Genomic DNA, 27,824 nt, shown 5'->3' with positions numbered 1-27,824 from the left:
ATTGAGTAATAAATTCAAATTTAATCCACCCACTTAACCAAAAATCAACCCCCAAGAGAATTGTGCCCCCTTTTGCGTAGAAGAAATATGCAAAGAAAAGGGGTGTTGCCGTCACGATGTTCTTACATTGTGCAATAAATATTTAGAGAACGTCTTGAGGAAGAGAACGAAGGAACTTTGGATATTTATCAAAATTCCTCCTTTTCGGGGTGGATATGAATTTAAAGTAAACACCAACGTCGGAGTGAGGGGGATGTGAGAAAATAATCACGCACAGCGAAAGGGAAAATCGAACCCCTTTCAGTTCTTCGTCGGATTTTTTTGTGGTGTGTAGCACGACAGAATTGTACGTCTGGCGCAGTTCAAGTGGTCCTCTTTTGTACCTACAAACTACCATATTTTCATCTCTCCTTTCGGGAGTTTATTTATTTCTTGCATCAAGCTATGGGTTTGGGAAGAATTCTTCTTTTTTTCTCTCTTGCTTTTTTGGAAATTTCTGGGGCATTCTTAAGCAGAGGGAAGATAAATAGAGACATCATCATCAGTATTTGCTATTTATTCACTTTTCTCCTCTTTTTTTTACGTTTTTTTTTGCTGTAAAATACACCAATTGTAGTACAATTCATTCATTATAATGTAAACTAATTCTTTATTACTTCCTTTTTAAATTCATTTTATATAATCATTTTATATGAGATGCAATTTTCTTGTCTTTTTTTTTACTTTCAATTCAACCTTCCATCTCCCATACACAGAGTTTTCTTATTTACAGACTAATTTCTTGTTAAAGATTTTTCTTTTCATTTAAATTACGAGGGCATTTCGGGGGGAGAAAAAAATGCTGGTTTGAAAATTATATATTTAAGTATTTAAATTTAATAATAATATTTTTATCACGTCACACAATTTCTTCAATTTTCTTCATGGAATTTGTTTTTTTTAGCATCAATTTCCTTTTTTTTGTAAATTTCCAGCAATCCCTCTTCTGCACAAGAAGTTATTATGAGAAAACTCATTCCACGGAGTTTCCTATGGTTTGAGAATTACAATTTAAACTTATTTAATACCCTGCTCAAATTCTTCAAAAATTCCTCCTCAATTTCTTTTTATGTTTTATTTTGTTGTTGCTTTTTCCATTTATTTTATACATTACACAGAAAATTCTTTCAAATTCTCATACATTATACTAATAATTACATTATTAGTTTTTTTTTTGTTTTCATTAAAATGCCTATTGAACGAACGACTTATTACTTAAAGGGTCATCTGGGTTAATTACACTATTTACAGGGTACTTGTCAAAATACACTTCAACTAAAGATTTCTTATATACTTTTACTTGCTCTCTTTAATTAATTGATGAAAAGCATTTAAGTGCTCAATGAAAGGTACTTTCGTCTCCTTTTTTTTCGCTCTCTTTTCCGCACTCCTTCGAAGCTTTTCAATACCTATATATGTATGTTTAGGTACTCAATTGTGGGCTTTTAGATCACGAGTACTTACGGGAAATTTTGTTCTATATCTGCGATTGAAAAGGCAGTGCTGCTAAACTTTGAGGGCTAATCAAAATGGGTTGTATTCTGTGACTAAGAAATCCTTGAAAGTTCAGAATAAATTCTTAAAATTTCAAAGGTTTCTTGGCCACAGAATTAGGCCCAATATCTTTTAGTTTTATTGCCTTAAAATTCAAAAATTTATTTGAATTTACATACCATGTTTAAAAGCAATAGAAAAAAATTTAATATTTGATTTGAAATTTAGTTTTAAATTAGGGAAGAAATATAATCCTTTAAATCATTGCTTTTTAAATTAATTCAACAGCACTGCAAATTTTAAGATTTTCGTTTTCTTTTTCGAATATTCATTTCTTTATGATTTTTTCTTTTCAAAATGAAAGATTCATAAAAATTTAATTAATCTTTTATTGCATTCTCGATGTATTTGTTTCTCATGTCCTCCCATTTTGTTCTGTTCTCCTCCAACAAATCACACCTGTTTCCATTTTTGCTGAATATTCACTTTTCTCTACATTTTTTTCATCATAAAGTATAATTTACTTAATTTTTATCTCATTTCTTTTCAAATGTACCTGCCAATTCATCCTTTTTTTCCTCTTTGCTAAAAAAAGAAATCTTCTTCCTTTGTACATTTCTCTCTTTTTTGCTGCTCCTGGAGTTTTTTCTGTATGTTGGCTGGCTCTCTCTCAAAGCCACAGAAGAATGAAAAATTGCGAAATTAGTGGGAGAATAGGGGTAGGTAGGTAGTGCAAAAAAAAGAAGGCTCAATGGGCAGAGATGGCAAATTTGCGGGTTATGCGAAAAGAAAGGAAGAACTATGCCAAAAGGATCCTCCGTGTGTGGTGTTCATCTCGTTGTGTACACAACAAGATAATTTTAAAAGCCTTTTAAGTACGTCAATGGTGAGGAAAATCCCTCAAAATCTCCATAGATAGATGATGTGTAAATAGAAGAAGCATTGAAGCTTCCTTGACGGGATTTTTTTTTTCATCCCGTGATGCCTGTCAACTTTGGCCATGGCAAAGAAGTCAATCTGTTCTGTGAGGGTTGTTGCTTTCCCAACATAGAAAAGAATTTTTCATCGAGAAAGTCAAAAAGGTGGTCAATTTCTCTATGGCATCTTCCACACAGAGATGCGTTGTGGTTGAATAAAAAAAAGGAGATGAAGGAAAGGAGTAGGATGACCACACAAGAGCATTGAGGATCTCTTCAAAATGAAATTTGAGACAACTTTCCGTTTGATGGGGATGCTTTTCGAGGATTTCTCTTCTCAACATGAAGAAAAAATCGTCAATTCTGTGTGGTCACAGAAATTCCTCAGCGACCTTGGGAGAGAATTTCAATTCACTTTTGTGTAAATATTTAAAAATACTTTAAATATATTGTGGAATCTCTCTCTTGGAATGTCCTTTGGAATGGAAATGTGAATTTCTATCAAGGAAGATTAAGTTTATTTCAGAGGAGACAAAGGGAAATGATTTTTAGGAATTCTAAAAAAAAATTGACGTTCTTATTTTTGTGCAAGAAATTTTAAAGAATTTTTTGATGCTAAATTTTTCACTAGAAATTTGGTAAAGTTCCGGATATTTTCTCATGTATTTTTACTAAAGATTTTCCTCAATGAAACAGATTAAAATAAACCCAAAAACATCTTTAAGAAATCCTTAATCTTTTCCCTTTTGTCAAACTCTTGAAATTTTCTTCCTGATTATTTTTTTCTTTAAAGAAAATTATTCTTATTACTTTCTTTTATATACAAGAACTGGGGGAGCTTTCGGGGTAGCTTTCGCGGCAGCTTTCGAGGATTTGTGTACAAACTTTACCTACAACAATCCGCGATTAAGCACTGACTATATTTTTTCTCATCTGCATTTAACTATCAAGTTTGCAGACGTCTTAAACACTTTAATAGAATCTCCCTCAACTTTGTCCTATAATTTTGAATTATCTGATCCCCCATTGTAAATGCGTGGGAACAGATTGATGGGAATTGTGTGGTGATGGAGACTTACTATTACCAGGCTCGTCCTTGAAGCGGTAGGTAGCTACTGCACTGCTGCTGATGGCTGTTACTCATGAAGTTGTTCTGGTTGCGATACGCCATGGCCAGGCTGTTGGACATGAGGGCATTGTTGCAGGGTTGCTGCAACATCTGTGCATGCTGGGCACCATTGTAGGAGCTCAGGAGGGCAGCAGAGGTATCTGGGGAGTGGGCATTTGCTGACTCACCCGTAACCAAGTTACTGCCGCTGGAGACGGTAGTATTACCGCCTGCCACCTGCTGCTGTTGCTGCTGTTGCTGTTGATTACTGTTGGAGTTCCCAGAGCAGGGTTTGCCGTCTTTAACCAACACGGGAACGGCTACTCGTCGTGGTGAACTTGCAGACTGCAAGAAAATCAAGAAGAGATTTATGTCATTTGTAGGTCTTACGTCTGCGATTCCATTTCAACTAGTACAACTTATAGCCTAAATCAGTGTTAAATCTTTTCAGAAGCTTTTTAAAATGTTTTTTTTAAGGACAAATAATAAATCTTAGGAATAATTACCTGATTGTGCTGATTTTGCTCGGCCATTGCTTTCTCCTTTGCCTGCCTCTTGCACTTGTACCTGTGGTTCTGAAACCAAATTTTCACCTGTACAAAGCAAAAGAGAGAGAGAGAGAAAAGCAATTAAACTTTGTAATTCCGTGAGCCCGTGGGCATGTTCGTTCATTGATTGAATGACGATAGTGCGACTGGGCGATGTTTGTCAATCAAAAATATTTGAATGAATGTGGTCATCGCTACTGAATACGCCAACTCTAGGCCCCCGTTCTGTGTACACAGTCTTTGTCCAAATTAAATAGTTTGCCCCCAAAAATTCTATTTACTCTGCGCCATACCTCCTAATTTTCCTGACTTTTTCTACAACTTCAATGTGCCTCACTTCTTTGTCTTTCTTCTTGGAATTTCCTTCATGTGATTCTTAATCTATGCTGTTGTTTTGTTCTTGTTAACAATCATTAGATGCTCCGGTGATGCAGAAGGGAAAAATGCCGTCGGTGGAAAAGCCAAACAGTGCAAAATTGGTCGTTGTGTCTCTAACTCGGAAAATTAAATGATGCGTGGAATCTCCTCTTGTAAACGCGTTTTCGGGAGGTTTTTTTCATTCGAGAGAGAGGGTGAAGCGAGGCTTAAATAGCAATTGCCCTGGAGGGTAAAATGTTATTGTTGGGTTTTTGCTCCCGTCACAACAATAGGTGATCGAATCATGCACTAAATAAACCAAAAGCAAACCCCTCAATCGCACCAGGGGGTGCTAGATAAAAAGCCCTCTCTAGGCGAATCCCGCACCCTTAATGCACTTGAGTAAATTTTTTTTATTGCACATCCGATGGACAAATGAGATTAATCCGAAATTACCTCAACTGCATGGAATCTCAATGAGCCCCCACATAATTTTCTCTCCATTAGTAAAAACCATCATCATCATCTTTTCTTCAGTCAACCACAAATTTCTCACTGCGTGATTTTTTTTTCTTTTTACGTATTTCTTTTTTTCTCTCTATCATGGATTAAATATTTGACCTTTTAATATGGATTTGAGATGAATGAGGAAAAAAGGACGAAATGCTTGAAAATCTCTCTCAGGCACTTGATTCAGTTGCAAGGATCTTTTCTTTGAGTCCTTGGGGGAAAAGAATAATAAAAAAAGAAGAAATTCAATTGTGGTTTAGTTTTCTTTGTATAACTTTTTAAGAAAAAAATCCACAAAATTGCACTCATGCAGGGGATTAATAAAATAAATTGAATGAGAACTTTTTTTTAGAGAGAGTTTTGAACTTGAGGTGAAATCCGACGGATAGTGAATTACTCCCACGCAAGGATTTTTGCAAGTAAAATGGAAAAATTGAAGGGAGTTTTATTTGATAAAAAATATTTCTTGAAATATTACGTGAATAGTTTAGAAAATTTCAAATAAAATTTGAAAGGACTTTATGCACAATCGTCGGTGCAAGTCTTTCAAAATTAAACAATATTTTAATTTAATAATTTTATAATGATTTTGGGGTATAGTAAAGTGATTTTAAACAGAATAAAATTTAAAAAAAAAACATCTAAATAAAATTCTTGTTGAAATTAAAAAACGAACTTTTCTCAATTTAAATATATAATTCAAAATAAAACAAATCCCAGATTTGTTTTTTAATTGTTTTTCATCTAAAACACCATAAACATTGAGAGGACTTAATGGACAACCCAATACCTACATACATAATCTATGGCTACTTTTGCATAACAATTGGAGGGTACTCTGTCGACAAATTAATTCCTCAATGTAGGTCAATTGGGGAGGATTTTTTTTCAACAAAATAATTTTCAAATGTTTGCATTGGGGGGTGGGTGAGAAAAGGGGTGGTTATGCGTGATATAAAATGCATGAAAATGTCAGTAGCAGAAAACTTCGCCCCATATGAAATAAATATGATGCGGCGTGGAAAATATTTTGGCACACGATGCAATTTATTTGAGGACGTCAACATTATTTTCCAATTATTATTTTCATTTCATATTTATTTGTTTATCGACCCCGCACGCGGCCGGCAACTGTCTAAACGGCCATCTTTCGCAAATTATGATTGTGATGTTGACAGAGGAGATAAACGATTTATAATTTCACACATTAATCCGTTGGATAAACTTTTGTTGGGTGATTCTGGGGTGAGGATTTGGGCCTTTCAGGGGGTGAATAATTTTTGTTTCTTCCTTCATTTCGCTTTCAACCCTTTTGGGTGATACATATTTTTCTTCTGAAGAGAAAAAAAGGATAGTCACACATTGTTCGATGAAAGAGGATGATCCTCAAAATTTTTGCTCGTCGTGGGTAACATTTGGTGCGGAAGTTAGAGATTTGTCTGTCACAATTTTCTCAGTTCACTGGATGGGGTTAAAATGGTTAAAAAGATATAAATGATTGAGATGCTCCTTGAAGGTAGTTTTGGCAGGAAATGAAAGGGAATGTGAAGGTTTTTGAAGAAAGAAAGAAAAAGAGATGAAGGGGATTTTTTTCTTCTAAATTCATCTGTTTGATTGCTCAATGATGAGAAAATTCTTTGATATTCCTTCAATTTTTTAAGGTGAATTTCCCTTTTTTCTTGATATCTAACAACATGAGGTTTCGCTAAAAATTGAGTTTGAATTAACTAAGGAAAAAAAGTTTGTTGAATTCAACATATTTATGTGGACAAATACTCACAATATCAAAACTTTATTAAAAAAAAAGTTAAATGACGATTTTCTTTTTTTCTTGGTTATAATTAATTTCATATACTTAGTTGAACATATGGGCTGTTATTAACTATATTCTTAGCTGTCTCCACCATCACTAAAAGCAACAAAAGAAGCTTTTGATAAAAAAAAAAACAAATAAATTCTTGGTTTATTTAAACATTAATAAAGCCCCAAGAAATATATGAATTTTCTAAAAATAAATTTATTCATTAGCTAATTCTTTTATTCTTTCTAATTTAATCTTCCACACGTGCCTCCTCCAGTTAATTCTTTTCCATCTCCATGAGAAGATTTATCTCTAATTAAGGGGGGTCTCTTGGGAAATCTGTTAGAATTTACACAATTTTAATGTTGAAATTTTTTAGGGTTTTTCTTAAACTTGGATATCCGATGATGGTTACATTTGTAGCCTAGTTATTGAAGTGTAAGAAAATCACTTTTCGCCATTTTAGGTGCGACGCCATCTTGTGATTTTCCGACTTTTCCGCAGAACTGCCCTAAAACACAAAGGTAGGTTTTTCTCAGGATCTACTGGACGGATTTTGATGGGGTAAAAAGCAAATGAAAGAGGACATACCCGTGCAGATTTTGATGTACCAGAATTTTGAATTTCCATTCTGGGGCTGAGAAAAGTGGAAAAACGTCAAAAATATCTGAACAAAAGTCACATTTTTTCACTTTTCTCAGCCCCAGGATGGAAATTCAAAATTCTGGTACATCAAAATCTGCATTGGTATTTCCTCTTTCATTTGCTTTTGACCCCATCAAAATCCATCCAGTAGATCCTGAGAAAAACCTACCTTTGTGTTTTGAGGAAAATCTCAAGATGGCGTCGCATCTAAGATGGCGGAAAGTGATTTTCTTACTCTTTAATGCTAAGTCTTTAAATGTCACCAACACTTGAAAACCGAGTTTAAGAAAAACCCCAAGAAAAATTAAAATATTTAATTTCACCAGCTCTCAAAAGAGACCCCCCTTAAAAGCCTGTTGCAAATAAAAAATATATTTCCAGAGCTTTATTTAGCTTTGGTTATATAACAACATGCGTGATTCATCAAATTAAAGCAAATTTAATCAGAAAAACCACGACAAAAAGCCACCAAATTACCGGCAATTACTCCCAACAAAACTTCTCTTTAATTCGCGCCAAGTTTCGAGTGCGTTGGAGGTTGCAAATGAATAAAATCGCTCTCTTCCCCCCCCCTCCAAAGGAGATTTTTGCGCGTGGGCTGAAGAAGCTCCACACGAGAAGCTTACACCACAGCAGAGATAAAGCCCGCAAGAATATATGGATTGGAGTTGTGTGTGCCCGTTGGAAAGTCCAGCACGACCGGAAGAATTCACCAATTGAGACACTTTAAGTGGGGGCGATTGAAGATGTTATTCAAGTTCACATCCGATAATTTTGGTCTGACTGAATTACATCAAAAAAGTTTAAATTGATGTTTATTATTTGTGGTGTGTTCTCGAATATAAATTTTATTAAGCCGACTCGTGGTGTTGTCCCTTTTTCCCCGAGAAACATAACGCAAGCAATGACGCGTCTTCAATTGATGCGAAGATGCTACAGGAGTTTTTACTACATAAACTCAGAGGCCCCTCAGGCTTGTCGGATATTCTTACTCGTGTGGTCATTGTCTTCAATTGGCGACAAGTCAAACAGGAAGTAATACCATGACACTGTGGTAGCTCCAAATACACCCACGGGGGAGTTTATTGAGGAAATTCGTTCCAGAGAAAGTTAATCGAGAAGATCAATTGAAAAAAAAATTGAAGGGATGGCTAAAGCACAGGAAAAAATGGCCAGAAGGGTGATGATTATATTCGACACTTCCTGGCAGGATTCCTCATGTGTGTGCGCGAGTATATAAAAATAAATAAATTGAATGTGATGCAAAAAAATTCGAGAGGAGAGCAAATGGCAAGCAAACGTGTGGCAGATACTTGAGTGTTCTCAAACATCTGGTTGATCGTTTTGTTCTTACGAAACAACTCCATGAATTCATGAACTAATCAGCAAAAGATGGATGAATTGCTGATGTTGTTAAATACAACACTTTGGCGTATTATATATAAAATAATTGTTACGGCGCCAAAAGCCGGCACCGAATGAAGTTGGCACCTTTTGCGTGGTACGACTCCACTTTTCTTTTCGCTGCCAACTTCAGCGTGCACACTCACTCTTCATGAGAATTTTGATTGAAGCCACATGGAAATTTTGTCTCTTTATAATTTTCTTATTTTTATTGTTTGTTATTAAAGTTAGAAGTGAAATATATGATTGAAAGTACCTACTGTGTTTCGCTGGTCATTCGACCCACAGTCTAACCCCCGATACGAATATCCTCAGGTACGTGCTACCATTACTGGTCATTCGACCCACAGTCTAACCCCCGATACGAATATCCTCAGGTACGTGCTACCATTACTGGTCCTTCTACACACTCAGCGAACTACGGCGGAATCCCAGCCAAACGTTCCCTTGATCTATCGAAGAAAATTCATCCTGCAAATCCCGTACGATGGCGACCTTGAAAAGTCTTCACTACCAGAGGGGCAGCTTCAAGGGACAACTCAAACGTCTCGAGGACACTCTCACAACAAAGCAAGACCTTTGCCTAGACGAGCTTCTTGTCTATGAGAAGTCTCTGGAGGGCATTATCAGCAAATTCGAGACCATCCAGCAACAGATCTACAATCTTCCGGAACTTTCTCAAGATTCGTATCACACCGAACATGATCACGAATTGGAGTTTCAGGATCGCTCTCTTAAATTGCAAATCAAACTCAAAATTGAGATACGCCAACGTACGGAGCATGATGAGTTCCACGCTGCTTCCAACGAGAGCATTGTCGGCAATGAGTCAAAAAATGAAAGCCTCGTAAAGCTCATGGAGGAGAATCTTAAGATGAATCGCTCTATGTTTGACTCATTTCGAAACAACAGCATCAATCAAGTGAAATTGCCTCAGCTGACCATGCCCACATTCACAGGCAATTACGCTGATTGGTCATCCTTCAAGGATTCTTTTTCCTGTACAATTCACCAAAACAAAGGGCTTTCAAACGTACAAAAGTTCCAATATCTGAAAGCTCAGCTGAGCGGTGAGGCCGCGTCTATCGTCAAGCACATTGCGGTCACTGACGACAATTATCTCTTGGCCTGGAACTTGCTTGAGGAACGGTTTGAGAAGAAGCAGAGTATTGTCAGCCAATATTTGCGCACCTTCTTGGAACAATCAAGTGTCCCGGATGCAAATCCAAAACTTCTGCGAAGCTTGTACAACACAACTCATGGAGTTATACAAGCACTTGATGCCATGGATTGTACCGATCGCGACATTTGGCTTATCCACATCCTACTCAACAAGCTCGACAAGGAGACCAAAACTCTCTGGGCCAGAGAGACCACCTCATCCCAGATTCCTACACTACAACAATTCATGGAGTTTCTTCAGCGGCGTTGCGATGCTCTCGAGGTTATCTTCACCAAAGACAGTGACACTTTTTCGGCCAAAAAATCCAAGGATTCCAAACCAGCGAAGCCTGATTCAAAAGCCGCACCGAAAGTCAGCTACACTGCCACTAACGCCAAGAAATGCATCATTTGCGCCCAAGGAGCCCACAAATTGCAACAATGTTCCAAATTCACGGGTTCCACTCCACAGCAGCAGCTGGAATTAGTGAGAGCGAATAAACTTTGCACAAATTGTCTGCGAGACTCTCACAGCATTGATTCTTGCCAATCATCAAACTGCAGGCGCTGTGGTTCACGTCATCACACTCTGCTTCATGAAGCTTTCATGGGAAACTCCTCCTCAGTTCAGCAGCAGGTTCAAACACCTCAAACTGGGGGCCAGGCAGCCACTTCCGGAACTTCATCGGTGCCACAAACGGCACAACCCAATCAACAACAAGGGGCACTTACTACCGCGCTCGTGAGTCACCCTGCTATTGCACAGCACACCCTGCTGCCAACAATTTCTCTTTTCATTACCGGGCGTGATGGAAAAACACATTCATGCAAAGCGCTGCTAGATTCGTGCAGCCAACCCAATTTTCTCACAAAAAGGCTCGCTGAAAAGTGCCGACTGCCAATCCACACACAGCCAAATCAAACAGTAGTTGGTGTTGGCAATCTTTCTACCAAGATCACGCACGCTACACGGGCCACAATCAGCTCAAATGACTTCAAGTTCTCAACCTCATGCGAGTTCTCCGTCGTGGACAACATCGTTGGGAAACAACCATCAGTCACCATCGCCACTGCTTGGGAAGTCCCACCGAACGTACACCTTGCGGATCCTCATTTTGCAGTCCCAAGTGTCATTGACATGCTCCTTGGTGTTGAAGTTTACACAAAAGTCATCCGCCCTGGGATAATCGAGGGCACTCCCATTCTATTCGAAACACTTTTCGGGTATGTGGTTGCAGGCAATTGTCCCATTTCCCAGGCAAAATCGAGCATCAGCTGTCTCTGTACGTTGCAAGAGTCGGACTCACTTAACGAACAAATTGAGCGCTTTTGGAAAATTGAGGAGCCACAGTCTACAAAGCCCCTCCTCTCCAACGAGGAAATTGATTGCGAAGCCCACTATTCGCAACACACTCGCAGGGACGAACATGGCCGATACATCGTCTCTCTCCCCACCAATAAAAACGTGCATCTTTTGGGTGATTCTTACGAGATTGCAAGGAAGCGATTTCTTTGCATCGAACGCAAGCTCATGAAAAATCCAGAACTGCGCCTCCACTACGTCAATTTCATGACTGAATACGAACAGCTCGGACACATGAGATTGATGCCCCCGGATTATACGTCACCTCAACCGGCTGTATATCTTCCTCATCACCCTGTCGTGAAGCTCTCTTCGTCATCTACCCCATACCGCATTGTATTTAACGGCTCTGTGAAGACAACTAGCGGAAAGTCACTCAATGATGCACTTAAAGTGGGGCCCAAGATTCAAGACGACCTCTTCGATATACTACTTCGATACAGACAGCACAACGTCGTGATCAAGGCAGATATTCGCAAGATGTTCCGACAGGTGAAAGTCATTGAGGAGGATCAAAGTCTACTGCGCATTTTCTGGAGAGATGCCCCATACAAACCTCTTCAAATTTATCTCTTGACAACCGTTACGTATGGCACCGCATGCGCGACGTACTTGAGCACACGAACTATTCGACAGCTCGTGGAAGATGAAGGTGAGCATTTTCCAGCAGCCAAACAGGCACAATCTGACTTTTACATTGATGACTTTCTTTCCGGCGCACCCACTGTCGAGGCTGCCAAAGAACTAGTTCAGCAAATGTCAGATCTCATGCACAAAGGCGGTTTTCATCTCACGAAGTGGATGTCTAACGACCCTGCTGTTCTCGAAGGCATCCCCGAAGAGGAGCGTGAAGCCCAATATGTTGACTTTTCTGATCTGGACGACTCTATCAAAGCCCTTGGTGTTCGTTGGAAGCCCTATACAGACGTATACACTTTCACAGTTACGCCTACTGGTGATGTAGTCACCAAACGCACCATACTCTCAGAGATTTCGAGAATTTTCGACCCACTCGGATTCCTCGCTCCAGTGGTCGTTACAGCCAAAATTCTGATGCAATCTTTGTGGCCGTTGAAGACCGATTGGGATGCTGATTTGTCACAAGAGGATGAAATTTACAACAAGTGGAATTCCTACAAACAGAGTCTCCAGGAAGTCACACAAATCGCTGTGCCGCGCAAATTTACATCTCATTTCAACCCAAGTGAGTATCATCTTCTTCTTTTTTGTGATGCATCTGAGAAAGCCATTGCTGCGTGTGCATACATGATGACAAAGGAAGGGGACCAAATCAGCTGCCGACTTCTGTGTGCCAAAACTCGCGTGTCACCCCTCAAAAAGACCACAGTGCCACGACTCGAATTGTGCGCAGCAGTTCTCGCAGTGAAGCTCTTGCAATCAATCCTAAGCGCTCTCAAACTTGACTTCAAATCAATTAGAGCTTTTTCCGATTCTGAAATTGTCCTCCATTGGCTCGCAAAGGAACCCCAAAAGTGGAAAACATTTGTCGCAAACCGTGTCTCGGAGATTCAGCAGCAACTTCCACGCAATCATTGGCACCATGTTCCGTCTGAGCTCAACCCAGCCGACGTGGCGTCAAGGGGCACCACTCCCAGTGAGCTAGCCAACAATACTCTCTGGTGGCACGGACCAGATTTCGCACTTCTTGATGATTCATTCAATGATGGTTCACTCACGAATGTCGCGGATGATGAACTCCTCGAGCAACGTGTCACATGCGTTACAAGTGTTGTTTCGGACTTCTGGAAGATAATTGATGAATTCTCTTCACACACCAGAATGATTCGCTATTTGTCGTACTGGAGACGTTACCTGCACAACCTCAAGGCACGGGTCAAGGGCACTCCTCCTGCAACAGGACCTCTTACTGTCTCAGAGCTTACAACGACAAATTTGCTCATCGTTTCACAAGTTCAGCGCCAGGTTTTCGCCAAGGAATTTCTTGCCTTGAAATCTGGGAAAAAGCTAGCTACACCATCACGCATCATCGATTTGAATCCCTTCCTCGATGAAAATGGCATAATTAGAGTCGGCGGAAGAATTCAGAAGTCATCGCTTCCCATTTCCATGAAGCATCAAATCCTGCTTCCTGACAAGCACCATTTCACACGACTTATCGCTGAAAAAACCCATTTGGCTACCTGCCACGGTGGTCCCAAACTGGTTGAGTACACAATGAAACAGCGCTACTGGCCACTTCGCGGGTACGACGTCGCAAGCTCCGTCACTCGAAAGTGCGTTCGCTGCTTCAGATGCAAGCCTAAGCCAATGCAGCAAATCATGGGCAACCTTCCCGCAGACCGTGTTGTCCAACCTCGTCGTCCTTTCACGAAGGTAGGCGTCGATTTCTGCGGCCCATTTTACATTAGGGCTCCTCTGCGACGTGCCACCAAATTCAAGATCTACGTAGCGATCTTCATATGCTTCGTCAGCAGAGCCGTGCACCTAGAGATGGTAACAGACTTGTCTTCCGAAGCATTCATTGCTGCTCTCACAAGGTTCACCGCTCGTCGAGGAAAACCTTCTGACATCTATTGCGACAATGCAACCAATTTCGTTGGCGCTGCAGGGAAGCTCAAGGAAATTCGCAAATTCCTCCTGGAAAAGGACAATCAAGAGAAAATCATCAAACATGCGTCCGAAGAAGAAATCCAATTCCACTTCATTCCTCCGAGAAGTCCCAACTTTGGCGGACTTTGGGAATCGGCAGTCAAGATTTTCAAACGACACTTCTATCGTGTCGCTGGGAATGTGACTCTCACTTACGAGTCATTCCTTACCATCATGGTGCAGATAGAAAGTTGTATGAACTCTCGCCCATTGACTCCAAAATCATCGGATCCCTCTGACTTGGACGCACTCACACCATCTCATTTCTTCCTTTTCGAACCTGCTAACGCTCTCCCAACACACGATGTCTCCGATGTTCCTACAAATCGCCTCAATCGATGGAGAGTCAACGATCAAATTGTTCAGCACTTCTGGCGACGTTGGGCTCGCGAAGTTCTACTCAACATGCAACAACGTCGAAAGTGGCAGAAGGAGCAACCCAACTTGCAACCTGGCGATCTGGTCGTGATGATCGAAGACAATCTACCGCCACTCACTTGGCTCCTGGGCAGGATTGTCCTGATTCATCCCGGGGAAGACAAGAAGCACAGGGTGGCCACAGTACAAACCAAAAATGGCCAATTCAAACGTGCCATTTCAAAACTCGCATTGCTCCCGGTTACGGACCCTACTGAGCAGGAAGTTCAGAATCCTACGGTTCAGCCCCGGGAATATGTTACGGCGCCAAAAGCCGGCACCGAATGAAGTTGGCACCTTTTGCGTGGTACGACTCCACTTTTCTTTTCGCTGCCAACTTCAGCGTGCACACTCACTCTTCATGAGAATTTTGATTGAAGCCACATGGAAATTTTGTCTCTTTATAATTTTCTTATTTTTATTGTTTGTTATTAAAGTTAGAAGTGAAATATATGATTGAAAGTACCTACTGTGTTTCGCTGGTCATTCGACCCACAGTCTAACCCCCGATACGAATATCCTCAGGTACGTGCTACCAATAATTGTGAACTTAAATGAGGGATTTTTCAAGAGGTTTTTTTTTATCTAAAAATGTATTTACTTCATTTTTTTTGTACCTTAAGGGATTATATTATGTTGAACATATAAAGCTTTTTTTTCAATAGTGGAATAGCTAATGATGGAGACGCCTGATAGTTTGAGACAATAACTAAAATATTTTTGAGTTTTTAAATTGTAATCATCATTAGAAATTTTAAATCGTTTAAAGACGTTAAGAAACCTTTCCTTAGTCCTTAAAAATATTAAACCCAATTAATTAATTTCCGTAAGGTATTAAAGATTTTTCACGAAAAAAAGATTCCTTTTAAAAATTTAAGTCAAAAAAGGATTAAACCACAATATTCTAAAGCAGCGTTTAAAAGGTTTTTCAAGCAAATCTCATGCAGCATAAAGTCAAAATAATCCATTCAGGTGTTGTCAAAATCTGTCTACTTATTCAATTTCTGGTTCTCCCAAGTGGATGATCATCCACAAATCTCCTCCATTCCAATATTGTTCATCAAGCTGGCATATTTTGAATTCTTCACGATCAAAAAAAAAGAAGAAGTATTCACACCTCTCCTTTAATAATTATAAAATCTTTCATGAATGATCGTCAATCGAATGATCGTCAATTGAATGATCTGCGCGATCTTTCTCAATGGCGCACTGAACTCGATTTCTTAATTGCTCCCCATATACTCTGTCGATTTGCCTTGTTAGCAATGAACGTTTTGTTGATCATTTTTTCTTTATTTCTTAAAAAAAGAAAATCATCTGACTGACGCGATGTATTTGGCTTTTGGAGAGAAAGAGAGACACGTTGTTATTGCGTCCCCGCCACAAGAATAATATCAATCAAATAAAGCATCGGGATGGGTACGAAACATGTCCAATATTTACCCATTGAGACGCTTGACGGACACATGCACTTTAGGGGCAAATATGCGTTTTTCTCCCGACATTTTTCTCGCTCCTTACCCCGAAGGTCAAACACACCATTTGTGCACTTGATCGACAGCACGATGTCTCTTTTCTGGCCAGATGACCAAAAGAAAAATAAATCTTCTTACCTGTGTTGGCGTGAGATGAATCAAACTGGCTAGGTGCTCTCGTTCAGGAGCTGAAAGGTATTTCTGCTGCTTGAAACGTCGTTCTAGCTCGTAGACCTAGAAGATTGCAAAAAAATAAAATCAATCTCCGATAGAATCATTCATTGTCTCCCAGAAAACATGGCAAATATTCCCTTCAAGATTTCCTCCAACCCACCCATCCTTACAAAGTACTTGAGGATGGAATTAAATCTCCCCACTGCGCGCTATGACGAAGACCCAGATAGCAGGGAGTTATGGGAGCAAATGCAGGGCGCACCAGCTATTTGCTCAAATAAAACATCCAATGTTATATGTTATTTCCGAGGCCATTAAAAGGCCTTTCGGGGATTAACAAACGTCGCGAAGCGATGCAAATATTTACTCATCGGAGTATTTTTGGGGTGGCCAGAGATTGGATTTTATTTGACAAACTTCTACCCATTTTGTGTTGAGCAAAGTGTACGAGTGGATACACTTGCAGCAGCAAAAGTGGAATTGGTTGGTTATTTGAGGGGCTTTTGCATTATTTAAATTTAGATGAATTGCTATGAATGAATAAAGAATTTGATGAGCTTTGTTTGAGCTTTCGCTGAGCTTTGCTAAATTTTTCGTGTTTTTTTTCATAATTTTCAGAAGAAATTTCAAAGATAATTAAAAGAGATTTGCAGGAAGTAAAATCTTTTGTAAATACTTTTAGAAAAAAAAGTTAGGATCTTTAGGAACTTAAATATTCCTTTTTATGACATTATGTCCCTTCTTACCCCTATTTTTTTTAAGAAATAAAATCAAAAGGTTTACTATCGAAATGTCATTCATAAAAAAAACATTATTGATTTGCATTTAGTAAATACCTATACACGAATAAAAGAATCACAGCTAAAAAGAATTCAAGTAAATAAATAATACCTCTCTTATGTAAAAAAAATAGGTGCTTATGTATTTGGAACAAAATTGGAGCTCAATCTCTCCCTAAATCAACCAACGAGACGATTTATTTGACTTTTATATGCTTGTTTGTGGCAAAAATTCAAATTTATTCCCCTCTGCAGAAATATTTTTCGCATTTTCATCGATCTGAAAAATCTCTCCCACTCTGCGGGGTTTTTTTCCTATGCCATTTGACTTGCAAAAATCACAACGTTGAAGTCCTCAAATCTGTTTACCTTCATCGTGACCGTAATTTTGTGTGGAGAGAAATTAAAATTTCAAATCAGGGGGTAGACAAAGCCCTTTTTCACCCGAACACAGCAAATAATGGCGGACGGTTTGAAAAGAAATTAAAGGAAGAAAATGACGTCACTTTATTTCCAAAAAGTGCATCAACAATTTTAAAATCTGTTTTAGTGCATTAATCTTCGTGAGACACCCCTCAAAAGCTATCAATCGATAGAATATTAAATTATCTATCCAATGGTGGTGGATTTTTTCAGATTGAAGCATTTTCCTGGGTGTCTCAGCGAGTGAGCAGTGAATTCCTATGGAAATAGAGTCTTTGTCTACCCCCTGTTTCAAATTAAATTGAAACGCCTGGTACCAGGCGCCTCCATCGGGTTGAAGAAAGTGAAGAAAGTAGAGCACAATTCCTTACGACCCGTGTGGGTGTTATTTGCGTGACATTTTCTTGAACAAAAGCTCTTCTTTTTAGAGTCTCCGCACCTCTGCATAATTTATTTTTTCAATCGATTTTGAAAATTTATTTGCACATTTTACTTAGCTGTGTTGTGTCGATGCAATATTCGCAGTGACGCGCATCTCAATTCCATCTTTCATTGCACTCAACAAATATTTCTGCAGGGAGATTGCATTTTGTGATGTTTAGAAATGAAAGAGAGAGAGAGAATTCTGGCAAAAGCATATATTGAAGGTATTCAAATTAAATTTAAAAAGCTCTCTCGCGCAAATATGCATTGAATTGGGTGTATGACAATTGTGAAAATGGACTCTCTCTCTCCTGGCTAGGGGCAATGCTATATACCTACATAATATGTATGTATATGGAGAAAATGCCAAACGAGAGAAAGAGATGTGATATTTGTATTTCTTGTGTATTAGTTGGAACTTGGCATTTCGAGTGTTCTGCAAATAGACAATTCCCAACTTTGGACTACCATGCGCACCATTTCGGTCATAATTTATATTGTGTTGTATGGAATGATGTGTCGCTATGTATATTTTTCTGTATACCTACAATTATATACCTACATAGTATAGAAACCCTCCTATATATAAAGCGATCTCCCATAGACACGTAAATTTATATTATTCCAGAAAGCCACATCACATCGCATTCTGATGCATGATTTTCACTTCTGTTCTCCTCACAAATTCCATGCCTTTTGTGTGTGCGGATTTTGTGGAGATAAATAAATATAATATGGATATATAGGAAGAAAAATAGGCACGGACAGATGAGGTGATGCGCGAGGGAAAAATACACAATATTTCGACGCGAGTAGAGAGATGAATTCACTTGATTAATTCAAAATAAATTGCCAATATTGTGCTTTTTTTGTCACACAAAATTCTCATCTTGCGACTCAATTTTATTCCTGTCTATGTAGTTTTTTTTATTAATTTTTTTAAAAATTATTTTGCGATATAAAAATGAATGATCTCCTTTATGGATTTTTTTACGGATGAGATTTTAGGGAAAAATTATATTTGTGCGTTCTGATAATTTTTTTTCTATAAATTGAATTGAAAGCTTATTAAAATTTGTAACTTTATTCGTTCTCTTATACCCCTTATTCCTAATATTTCTGAGCATTCTTTAGACTAAAAATGTCTTCCACATTTTAACGCATTTTTAGTCTTAATGTTCTCATAAATAAATCTAAAGCCATGGGTGCACAAGAATATATTGTAACTAAGGTTACCATTTATAGGAACGGTTCCATTGGCAACGGTTTAGGGAGAAGAAAATAAGGGAAGAATTTCCTCCAATAAATTAATTACCCTTATACTCCCTCCTTTTGTTCCCTAAATTCTACATATATATTTTCCTTTCACTCGCAATCAAAACTTCTTCCTATATCAAAGTCCTTGAGATGTTTCGATATTGCAAGAGGAAGTTGTGTGCGTGTATGTATGAATGGGAAATGCGAAGATTGTCGATCAAAATCATGCTCTTGTGACCTCTATATATTTCCATCAACAATTTTTATGCAAAGGAATTGTGAGTGGGAAAAAGTGGAGGAATAATTTTATGTTGAAATTATGCTGATGCCCGCATTGAGCGTGTTCACTGACCTGTGCCTGTGTGAAAAGGACTCTCCTTTTTCGTCGCTGTGCCAGAGGGAATTGCATTGGCTTTGTGTCAGACACACTGCAAGCCGCCAAACTTCCCATGTTGCTCATTGCGTGTCCCATTGAACCGCCCGCTGAGCCACCCATTAGTCTTGAGACTGCAAAAAAATGAGACAGAGAAGAAAATATATCAAATTAATGCAATCAATCGTAAAAATTAACTCGCTGTGCCAGGAAATTCACTTAAAAACTCTCTCATATGGGGTGAGGGGGAAAGTCTTTGATGGGAATATTTCGTGGGAAGAATAAGGATTTTGGTAATGCGCGATCTCAGTTAATTTAAATCCGAAATCATTCGGATTTAAGAAATGAATGGCAATGAATTTATCATTTTGTAAGGAAGATCTTCCCTAAAGGAAAATCTTTCACAAAGAAAATGTTTCGGTAAATAATAATTTCATATACAATTGAAATCAAAATCCCTAAAACGTGACCATTTCTTTATTTTATCCTCGGACATTTATGTCTGACCAGAACAGGAGAAGAAACTCGAAAAAAAAATCACTCAGAAAAAGAAAATTATATTGACAAAGCATAGAGAAACCCTCTCTGGGAAATCTTGCAAATCCCAGAAGAATTTTCTGTGTAAGATTGAACTTCACACGTAAATTGCATTTACAAAATAAATTCCCTATTGGCAAATATTTTACATTCAAACGGCAAACATTGCGAAATGCGCGAAAAAAGAAAGGTTCTGGCGTGAATCCCAAATGCTGAAAATTCACATGTAAATTTTCATTTGCTATCCAAGCAAAAATTCATCGGCTAAAAGGAATTGTTTGCCGAAGGCTTGATGTAGTTCCATGCACCATGGACACATGGAGATTTTTCTGGGAGAAAGAAAAAAAAATGAAGAAGAAAAACTCCCCGAGAAAGAGAGAGAGGGAAGAAAAATAAAACTGCGCAAATATGCAAGGAGATTGGATGTTTTAAAAAGAAAATATTGTTGATACATTGTGCAGTCTCTCGAGTAATTGCAAGTATGCGCCAGGAATAATCATTTGGATGGTGCATTTATCACCATTCAATGGACAATTGCTAAATCAATATGTGACAATGTCATTAGCTATGCAAATACGCTATTATTATTTTTTAATTATAATATTTCTTCTCATTTTGATATGTATTTTTGCAAAGAAGACGACACTCTGGGGAACAAACTGCGCTCTTTGCCGTGCAATTGGCACAAATCTCTGTGACTTTTGTAGTCGTCAGACTTCTCTTCAGTACAGCCTTTTGACTCACTAATTGAGGGACATTATTTATTAAGACATTTTATGCAAAATTATCACTCAAAATGACGCATTTATTGACAATTATTGTGCATTTAATATTCTAGAAATTGTGTTAAAAGGTTCTGTGACGTTCTAACTGTATAATATAACCATTTTTGCCATTTTTGTGACTTTCTATGAATATTTAATTTAATTGTATTTCAAATCACTTAAAATTATTTGCAAGAGAATTGTAAAAAATTGGGAAAATTTATTTATTAATTTTTTTCTTTATAAATTTTGTCTTAATACTTTTACTTTCTCCTAAAAAACAATTTAAATTTCTTAAAAGCTCCTTAAAAATCAATATTGTTATATTTTCCTTGTAAAACGGTGAGTTGTGAAAAATTTCAGTAACACCTCCAATTATCAAGACAACATTCTTTTTCCCATAGATCAGCTATTTAGGGGAGGCATATACTTAGAGTAATGTAAAATCAGTTAAGTTTTCTTTAAAGTTCGTTAAAGGTTGACTTGAGAAGAATATTAAAGAGTTTTTTTTTAATGATTAATCATAGAATTTTCTTAGAAATAATTCTGATTTATTTTATGAGTCTTTACCTATTAATTCGCCTTCGGTTAAAACTAATGTTAACTCAAATTTACCTTATTGTGATGCAGAAAAAGACTAATTGAGACTTAAATTCCCTTTTTGCGACTCAACTCTTTTCTTATTTAAACTCAGCCTTTGACTAATGTAGACTCAGCCTTTACCTTATGGTGTATAAAGCACTAAACAAATGGGTTAATTCTTTGAGATCATCCTTGTTGTCTTGCTAGCCAAGGGTGTCAATGGCAGAGGGATATAGAGCGGCAGTTGTTTAAGGATGAAAAACATGCTGAGAAAATATTATTCTAGCCACAACCTCCAATTTGACACACCACACACAGAGGCCGATTCGCACCCTCCTCACACTGATGCAGGATCTGGGGATGAGACCCAGGGATAATTCGATGTTTTGTGTGTGGCGGTAAAACTAATAAAATGGTGTGACTGGCCTAGAGAATAAATGGTGGAATAAGAGGGCAGTGTCAGAGACAGGCGTGCAAAGAGGGGGAGGGCTACTCTGTACGATGAAATTGGCCCAAGGGTGGAAATTAGATTTACCAAATTGGCCATTTCGCCACTTTTCGCACATTTCCACCTCCGTGTGATGCAGACGCTTCATTGGAGATGGAAGATTTTGAGACGTTTGTGGGAAACCCCAAAAGCTCCACCAAAATTTTGGGGGTACATCTTCAAGGATATTTACGGTGAACACCAAGAAATCCTTTTGTGATTCTCACGAAAGAATCTCACATTTCTTCCACAACTCCTTCCCATATTCTTCGATGGTTCTGTGATGCTGTGTGCTGATGATGCTGGCACAGCACAAAATGTTTCGCAGTTGAGAGAGAGAAAACATTGAGTCACCAAAGCAAATAAAAAATGCTTGGTAAGAATTTTTCTCCTCCGGATGACATGTCGGAATAAGACATGGGCATGTAAAAATACTCCATAAAATGGATATAGAGGCGCACACATTAATTCGATATCACGCGCACATTTGAGATGCTTGAATGTAAATTCATTTTCAAGAAAAATATCTCTCCGGCATTCAATAAACCACGCTGTACGAGAGCAAGAAGTGGAGGAGAAACCAAAGGCTAAGGTAAGACGATGAAGACGAAGAAAAAAACCAAATACCCAAGAAAGATCCCAAAAAGCCTCGTTAACCCAACAATACCAGTGATTATTAATTTTTTCCGACCACTCTCTTTTTTTTCTCTCCCGTACCACAGGCTCTTTTTTTTCGCCTTATTTGTGCTGGCGTTGAAAGAATAATAAAAGAGGTATGTAAATAAAATCATTGATATGAAGGAGAGAAGCAAGGTGGAATACACACACATCAGGAAAGCAAAAAAAAAGCATCTCCATTGAGACGGAGGAATGGAGAAGAAAAATCTCGATATTAGATAAATTCTAATGATTATTTAATTGTTTTCTCAATGTGAGACTACTTTTCCAGGAATACACGGCTGTAAAATTCAAAGAATGTGCAGCATTGTTTAGGAATGAACTTATTTTTATAGCTGTACGTATCTGGAGAAGAATGGGCAATTGGTGTCGTGGGGTCATCCAAGGGGTACAGCATAATACAAATTTTATGTTATACTGTTTTAGATTTTTTTGGATTTTACTTTTGGAACGTTTTTCAAATTGATTAATCTTGTTTAATCTATTTGTGCTTAGATACATATTCTTTCAATCCTTTAATGGCTTCAAGATAGCTTTTAAAAAGTCTATGAAATTTTTTTAAATTCAATCAGTTTCGTGAACGTTTGAGTTTCTTATGTTCCTTTCCCAATTTATTACATTAAACACAAAAATCTGTGATTAATTAGATTAATCAACGTTTAATTTCTCTTAATAATTCTCTGATATCTAAATTATTATTTTAGAACTTTTACTGAAATTGAAAAATAAAATATAAAACAAGAAATAACTCTCAGAAACCTCAATGAGATACCCCCTCATAGAAAAGGAAATGAAATGAATCTCATGATGCGCAAATTTCTAAGCCAAAATGACACAAATTTATCTCAAATAACACTTTAAACATTCATCTCGGGTGTGATTGAAGTCTCTTAGTGTTTCTGACACTTATTAGTTTCCTGGGGTTGCTCCGGAGGACGCACTTGAAGCTCACTGGATCGAATTTCATTTGCGTGCGTATCAGCATCACATAGAGGATACCGCGTGTGCCCTTCGTATCACAAAACCACATTTCACGAGGGATTCTTTTCACACATTTTATCGCAACAAAATGCTTTTTTTTTGCTTTCTACCTTTAACGCGATGAGAGTGGGATCGAATTTCCTGATGTGCCTAAAAGGAAGACGAAGGATGCAAAATGAAATTCCATCTATATAATTGAAATGATTTTTTTTTGTGAAAACAATTATCACACCAATTTATTTCTTTGATGCTCCTTGGATATGGAGGATGGAGGAATCAATTTCCAAAGCTGATTCTTTATTTCTTTGTTACCCGCCTACAAGGGAGGTGATAAAAAATAGATAGCTTTTGGCGATGGGGGATGAATGATAAATTGAGGGTGAAAATCTCGTGTAAATTTTTTGTGAGGTATCAGCGAATAAATTTGTTTGCATAAATATTCAATCGATGCTCCCACCATCAGATAAGGAGTGAGAAAAAAATTACCCCACACTGGATAATCCCATTTGATATCCTGGCAAACATTTTAGCGCGCATCATGAGCATCATGGAATGTGAACAAAGATCGAATAGGAGCTTCTCGAATGTTTGCTGAAGCATGCAGAGATTTTCGCGCCAAAGAGAGAGATTTCTGCAGCGATGGCAGGAAAAGAAAAAAGGGGGAAGGAGAGATCCTTTGAAGAGAAATCTTCTTCCTTCTCCTCCCACTTCTCCTTCCTGGAGGAGAGAGAGATCAAACAAGGGCGGGAGATCAATGTGAATGGAACTTACTTGCAAACCGGGGATCATTGGCGGTGGATCCGTACCAGCCGGCGGAACTCCGCATGTCGGTGTAGTGACCGGCAAGGGAGAGATTATCCGCCGGCGTGCAGTAGCTCTGGACACCCGGACTGTGGTACAAAGGCCCCATGGCGTAGGGATTTGCCATCCCCGTACTTGGCCCCAGAGCACTCGGCGAATTGACGCTGCTGCCGCTGGAGTTGGACCTGCAATATTGCAACACACTGTTACTTTTTTATTTAACCAAAAAACTTAATTGGATTTGCTTTTAAAAAAGACTTTTTTGAAATATTTAAGATTTTGTGTTGTTTTTTTGTCAATTTTCTTTAAAGAATTTTGAATTTTCAGTCAGGAAAGCTTGAAAGTAATTTCTAATTAGAGAAAAAACTAATATTTGTATCCTTCTGTTGTGATTTAATTTTTTTTTATAAATAAATAAGAGCTTCTCATCTTCTTTTTCCGTTATAAAGAAAAATTAAAATTTGTTTTTAAAAAAAAATCTCTTAAAAATTAAAATGATCAAGAAGTGAAATTAATTAAAAAACATTCTATTTTGGCAACTTCAATTTACTTCCTCTGGTTGAAGAATAAATAAATATATAGTAGGTACCAACCTACATAAAAGGGATAAAGGCCAAGAGAACAAGTATTTTTAGCCCACTTGGAAACGCTCAAGAGGTCAAGGAGTTCTTGAAAGAAATTCAATAAGTGTTCTAAAGATTTATTTAAACATTTTAAATTTTCCCTCTCTCGCGTTATTACAAATTCTTTTAATGTTTATTTGAAGCATAAAGGTTTAATTTTTGAGTTATTTTTTAATTAATTTTGTGGACTTATTTCTAAAAAGAAAAAAGGTAAACTTTGCTCTAATATGAATAGCTAAAAAATCATAAATTAAGTAAAATTCATTATCAATTTAACTTAATTCCTTACAAAGTTAGATTATGAGCTTTTATTTATTTATTTAGGTATTTATTTAAATTTCTGAATTTGAGGTAAAAAAATTAGCACAATATATAAGAAAGTACAGTCGTGCTCTCGTGGTAGGACCGTCGTCAAAATGACTTCTCCGCGGTAAAACGGCTTGAGAATGAGGAATTTTGCCTTCGCAGTGGGACAATTAGTACTATTGGAAAGGTAGGATACTAATTGTCCCACTGCGAAGGCAAAATTCCTCATTCTGAAGCCGTTTTACCGCGGAGAAGTCATTTTGACGACGGTCCTACCACGAGAGCACGACTGTATCTTCTTAATCATAATGGTCCAAAGTTCCTCTTGAAAGCTACACTTCGTGCCAAAAACTTTGCATTCAATTTTAATCAAAAGAATCTTTAATTTTTCAATTTTTTTCTTTTTTGACAATTTTTTTTCTTTTATTATAGTTCTTTTAAAATTTTTAATAGATTTAGGGCGCAAAATTTCGCATTCCAAAGTTTTTTCAATATTCTAAGAACTTAAAAACATTCTTAAAAAAAACTTTAGAACTCTTTTAAATGACTTTTGTTGATTACCTGACTGATTTCTTTTTTAATTCTATTTGAATGAATTTTCCACAGTGGAAGTGTTTCTAACAGTTTTAAGCCATAAAAAACAAAAAGGAATTTCTTTCTCTTAATTAAGAAATTTTTAAGGATTACTTCAATGTACATTTTGACACAAAAACTAAAAAACGAATTAAAACTAAATACTCCACTTTACAACGAACCTGTAAGGTGAAGGCGGGTTAGCACTAAGTTCTAACTTCCTGTAGGACTCCTCAATTGGGCTAAGAATGTCCGTGACTGAGAAGGGTGTTGAGTGACTGTGGAGTGAATTGTGTTGCAGTGATTGCAAATGCTGGAGACTCGTGAGACTGTGATGGTGATTGTGCTTGGGCGACAAGCTCATAACCAAGTCCACACCATTTAGATCGGGCAGGAGCCCATGTTCCTGGTCGGGATCCTCTGGAAAGGCTCCAGAATTTGTGGTGCCCAGTGTAGTGGACATGCGTCACGGACGTTGCCACTTTCGTGCGTGTGCACGCAATCACTTTGCTATGTATTTACACAAAGAAAAATAAACTCACTATACAAGAATATCCTTTTTCCCGCGTTCCACTCTCTTTGTTAACACTTTTAAGGGTTTCTTCTTTTTTTCACGAATTTGTATCCATTGGGGGCAGAGTGTATAGGGTGCGGTTGTTAATTCCACATTGCTTTCGGCAGCAGGGTGATGATTGTTACCATTGGGGTGGGGGTTTCGCACAAGGATCACACTGCTTGAAAATTCACTTATTTGTTCCTTTTATATATAATTCTCTACTATATATAATGCTATTTTGCTTTGTATAGTTGCTGTTTGTAATTCCTTTTTTTTTCTTTTCGAATAAATTCTCACGATTGTCTTGGCAATTCCTCACGTAATTTTTATTCACTGCTTCGAAAATAAAAATAATAAGGACTTTCAATTGATATAATCCTTCATCTCCTTCACTGAAAAGTCCTCATCACTGTGAGATTGGTTTATTTTTCATTTCACCCATAACAACAAAAAACTGATCAAATGGTCATGGAGTAGATCCTTTTGAGTGGGAGACTCGCAAAATCGTTCACGGGGATGTTGAAAAAAAATATATATGTGGATGGAAAGGAGAGAGGATGAGACACTTTTTTTTTGACTCCTCACAGTAAGAAGGGTTCGATGTACAATGGCGCGTTGGATAGGAAAAGAAGAAAAATGTGTGGTGGTATGAAAAATTAATAACAATAACAAAATTGAACACCTCTGAAGGATTTTTGGATGGTGGCCACTCGACACAAAAGTCCGTCAAATGAAACAAGAGGTCTACACAGTACTGAGGACGAGTACTTCTCAGATTGCTTGTGATAGCACTCCAGATCCATATGAACACCACTTTTTGCCGCTGTATTGCTTGGCTGCCGTGTATGGATGATGACGAGAAGTCGGGGCGTCGACAAGCTAAGTACACACCTTTGCCCGCCGCACAACTATGCTGTATGCTGGAGGAGAGAGTATGGAGCGAAGGTCCCCTCGTCATTCCCATAAGCCTCTGCATAGCATATACAACACATAGAGCAACGGCTGCTGCTGCTGCTGTGGAGGAAGAGCGCAACCCATACCTCATACCCCTAGTGATACCAATGCGACAGTATTATCCCGTGTGCGCCATCCTATCCCAAAAGCCACCCTCTCTTTCTCTCTCTCCAGCTACTGCTGCTGCTGCTGCCACCTCCTGCTATTGGGGGGGTACCCCCATGTGGAGAATGTCATCGATGGTAGTACATAGGAGCATAGTGTTGTGTGGAAGCATGGCATGGGATACCACCATCCCATGGAGCTTCAAATACAACAAGAGTCGCCGAACCATAAGCACTCTTCTTGCACTCCAAGCCGTGAAGCTCTCTCCACCGTAGGCGGGGCTTTCGATGGTGCTATCCAACCAGATTGGGTCTGTGAGTGATTTCGATGGCAATTGGTTTTGGTGCTATATACCCTCCTGGACGGCACTTGAGCACATACGCCAGGATACACAGAGCACAGAGAATTTCGAGGATTTATCCCTCACACACACACACACACATCCTCAGAACATCCTGGCATTCATACTGGAAATATAGAGACGAAGAAAAAAAAATCACCCCACAAGGAAATTTCTTCTGCAGAAAAATATTTCGCTTTCTGACACACTCCTCACCCAACATATGCGGCAGGATTCT

The 27,824-nt window shown here is 38.1% G+C and overlaps 1 protein-coding gene across 2 annotated transcripts; it reads right to left on the bottom strand.

Moving 5' to 3' along the window:
- Positions 1 to 538: 538 nt before the first annotated feature.
- LOC129788125 (thyroid transcription factor 1) lies at positions 539 to 26,960 on the bottom strand. Of its 2 annotated transcripts, XM_055824144.1 has the most exons (7): positions 26,870 to 26,960; positions 25,814 to 26,523; positions 24,100 to 24,314; positions 19,279 to 19,433; positions 16,009 to 16,104; positions 4,065 to 4,151; positions 539 to 3,903 (listed from the first exon to the last, which is right to left on the bottom strand). In XM_055824144.1, exons 2-7 carry the CDS (start codon positions 26,092 to 26,094, stop codon positions 3,532 to 3,534), a joined length of 1,206 nt encoding a protein of 401 aa, XP_055680119.1. In that variant the 5' UTR covers positions 26,095 to 26,523; positions 26,870 to 26,960; the 3' UTR covers positions 539 to 3,531. The 2 variants fall into 2 exon arrangements, with proteins under 2 accessions (XP_055680119.1, XP_055680120.1); XM_055824145.1 differs by having other exon boundaries at positions 24,100 to 24,302; positions 25,814 to 26,954.
- Positions 26,961 to 27,824: the final 864 nt, after the last annotated feature.

This window comes from Lutzomyia longipalpis, chromosome 1, assembly GCF_024334085.1.
Source record: "Lutzomyia longipalpis isolate SR_M1_2022 chromosome 1, ASM2433408v1".
Classification (NCBI taxonomy): domain Eukaryota; kingdom Metazoa; phylum Arthropoda; class Insecta; order Diptera; family Psychodidae; genus Lutzomyia; species Lutzomyia longipalpis.
Note: the sequence above shows the minus strand (reverse complement) of the source record. Positions and strands in the feature narration are given on the sequence as shown.

Excerpts from the sequence above, each read along its gene's own strand:
- LOC129788125 (XM_055824144.1), bottom strand. The coding sequence starts at position 26,094 with ATGTCCACTACACTGGGCACCACAAATTCTGGAGCCTTTCCAGAGGAT. Across the intron at positions 24,315-25,813 it reads AACCCGCCTTCACCTTACAG|GTCCAACTCCAGCGGCAGCA; the intron begins GTTCGTTGTAAA and ends GCAATATTGCAG. Across the intron at positions 19,434-24,099 it reads CAATGATCCCCGGTTTGCAA|TCTCAAGACTAATGGGTGGC; the intron begins GTAAGTTCCATT and ends ATTTTTTTGCAG.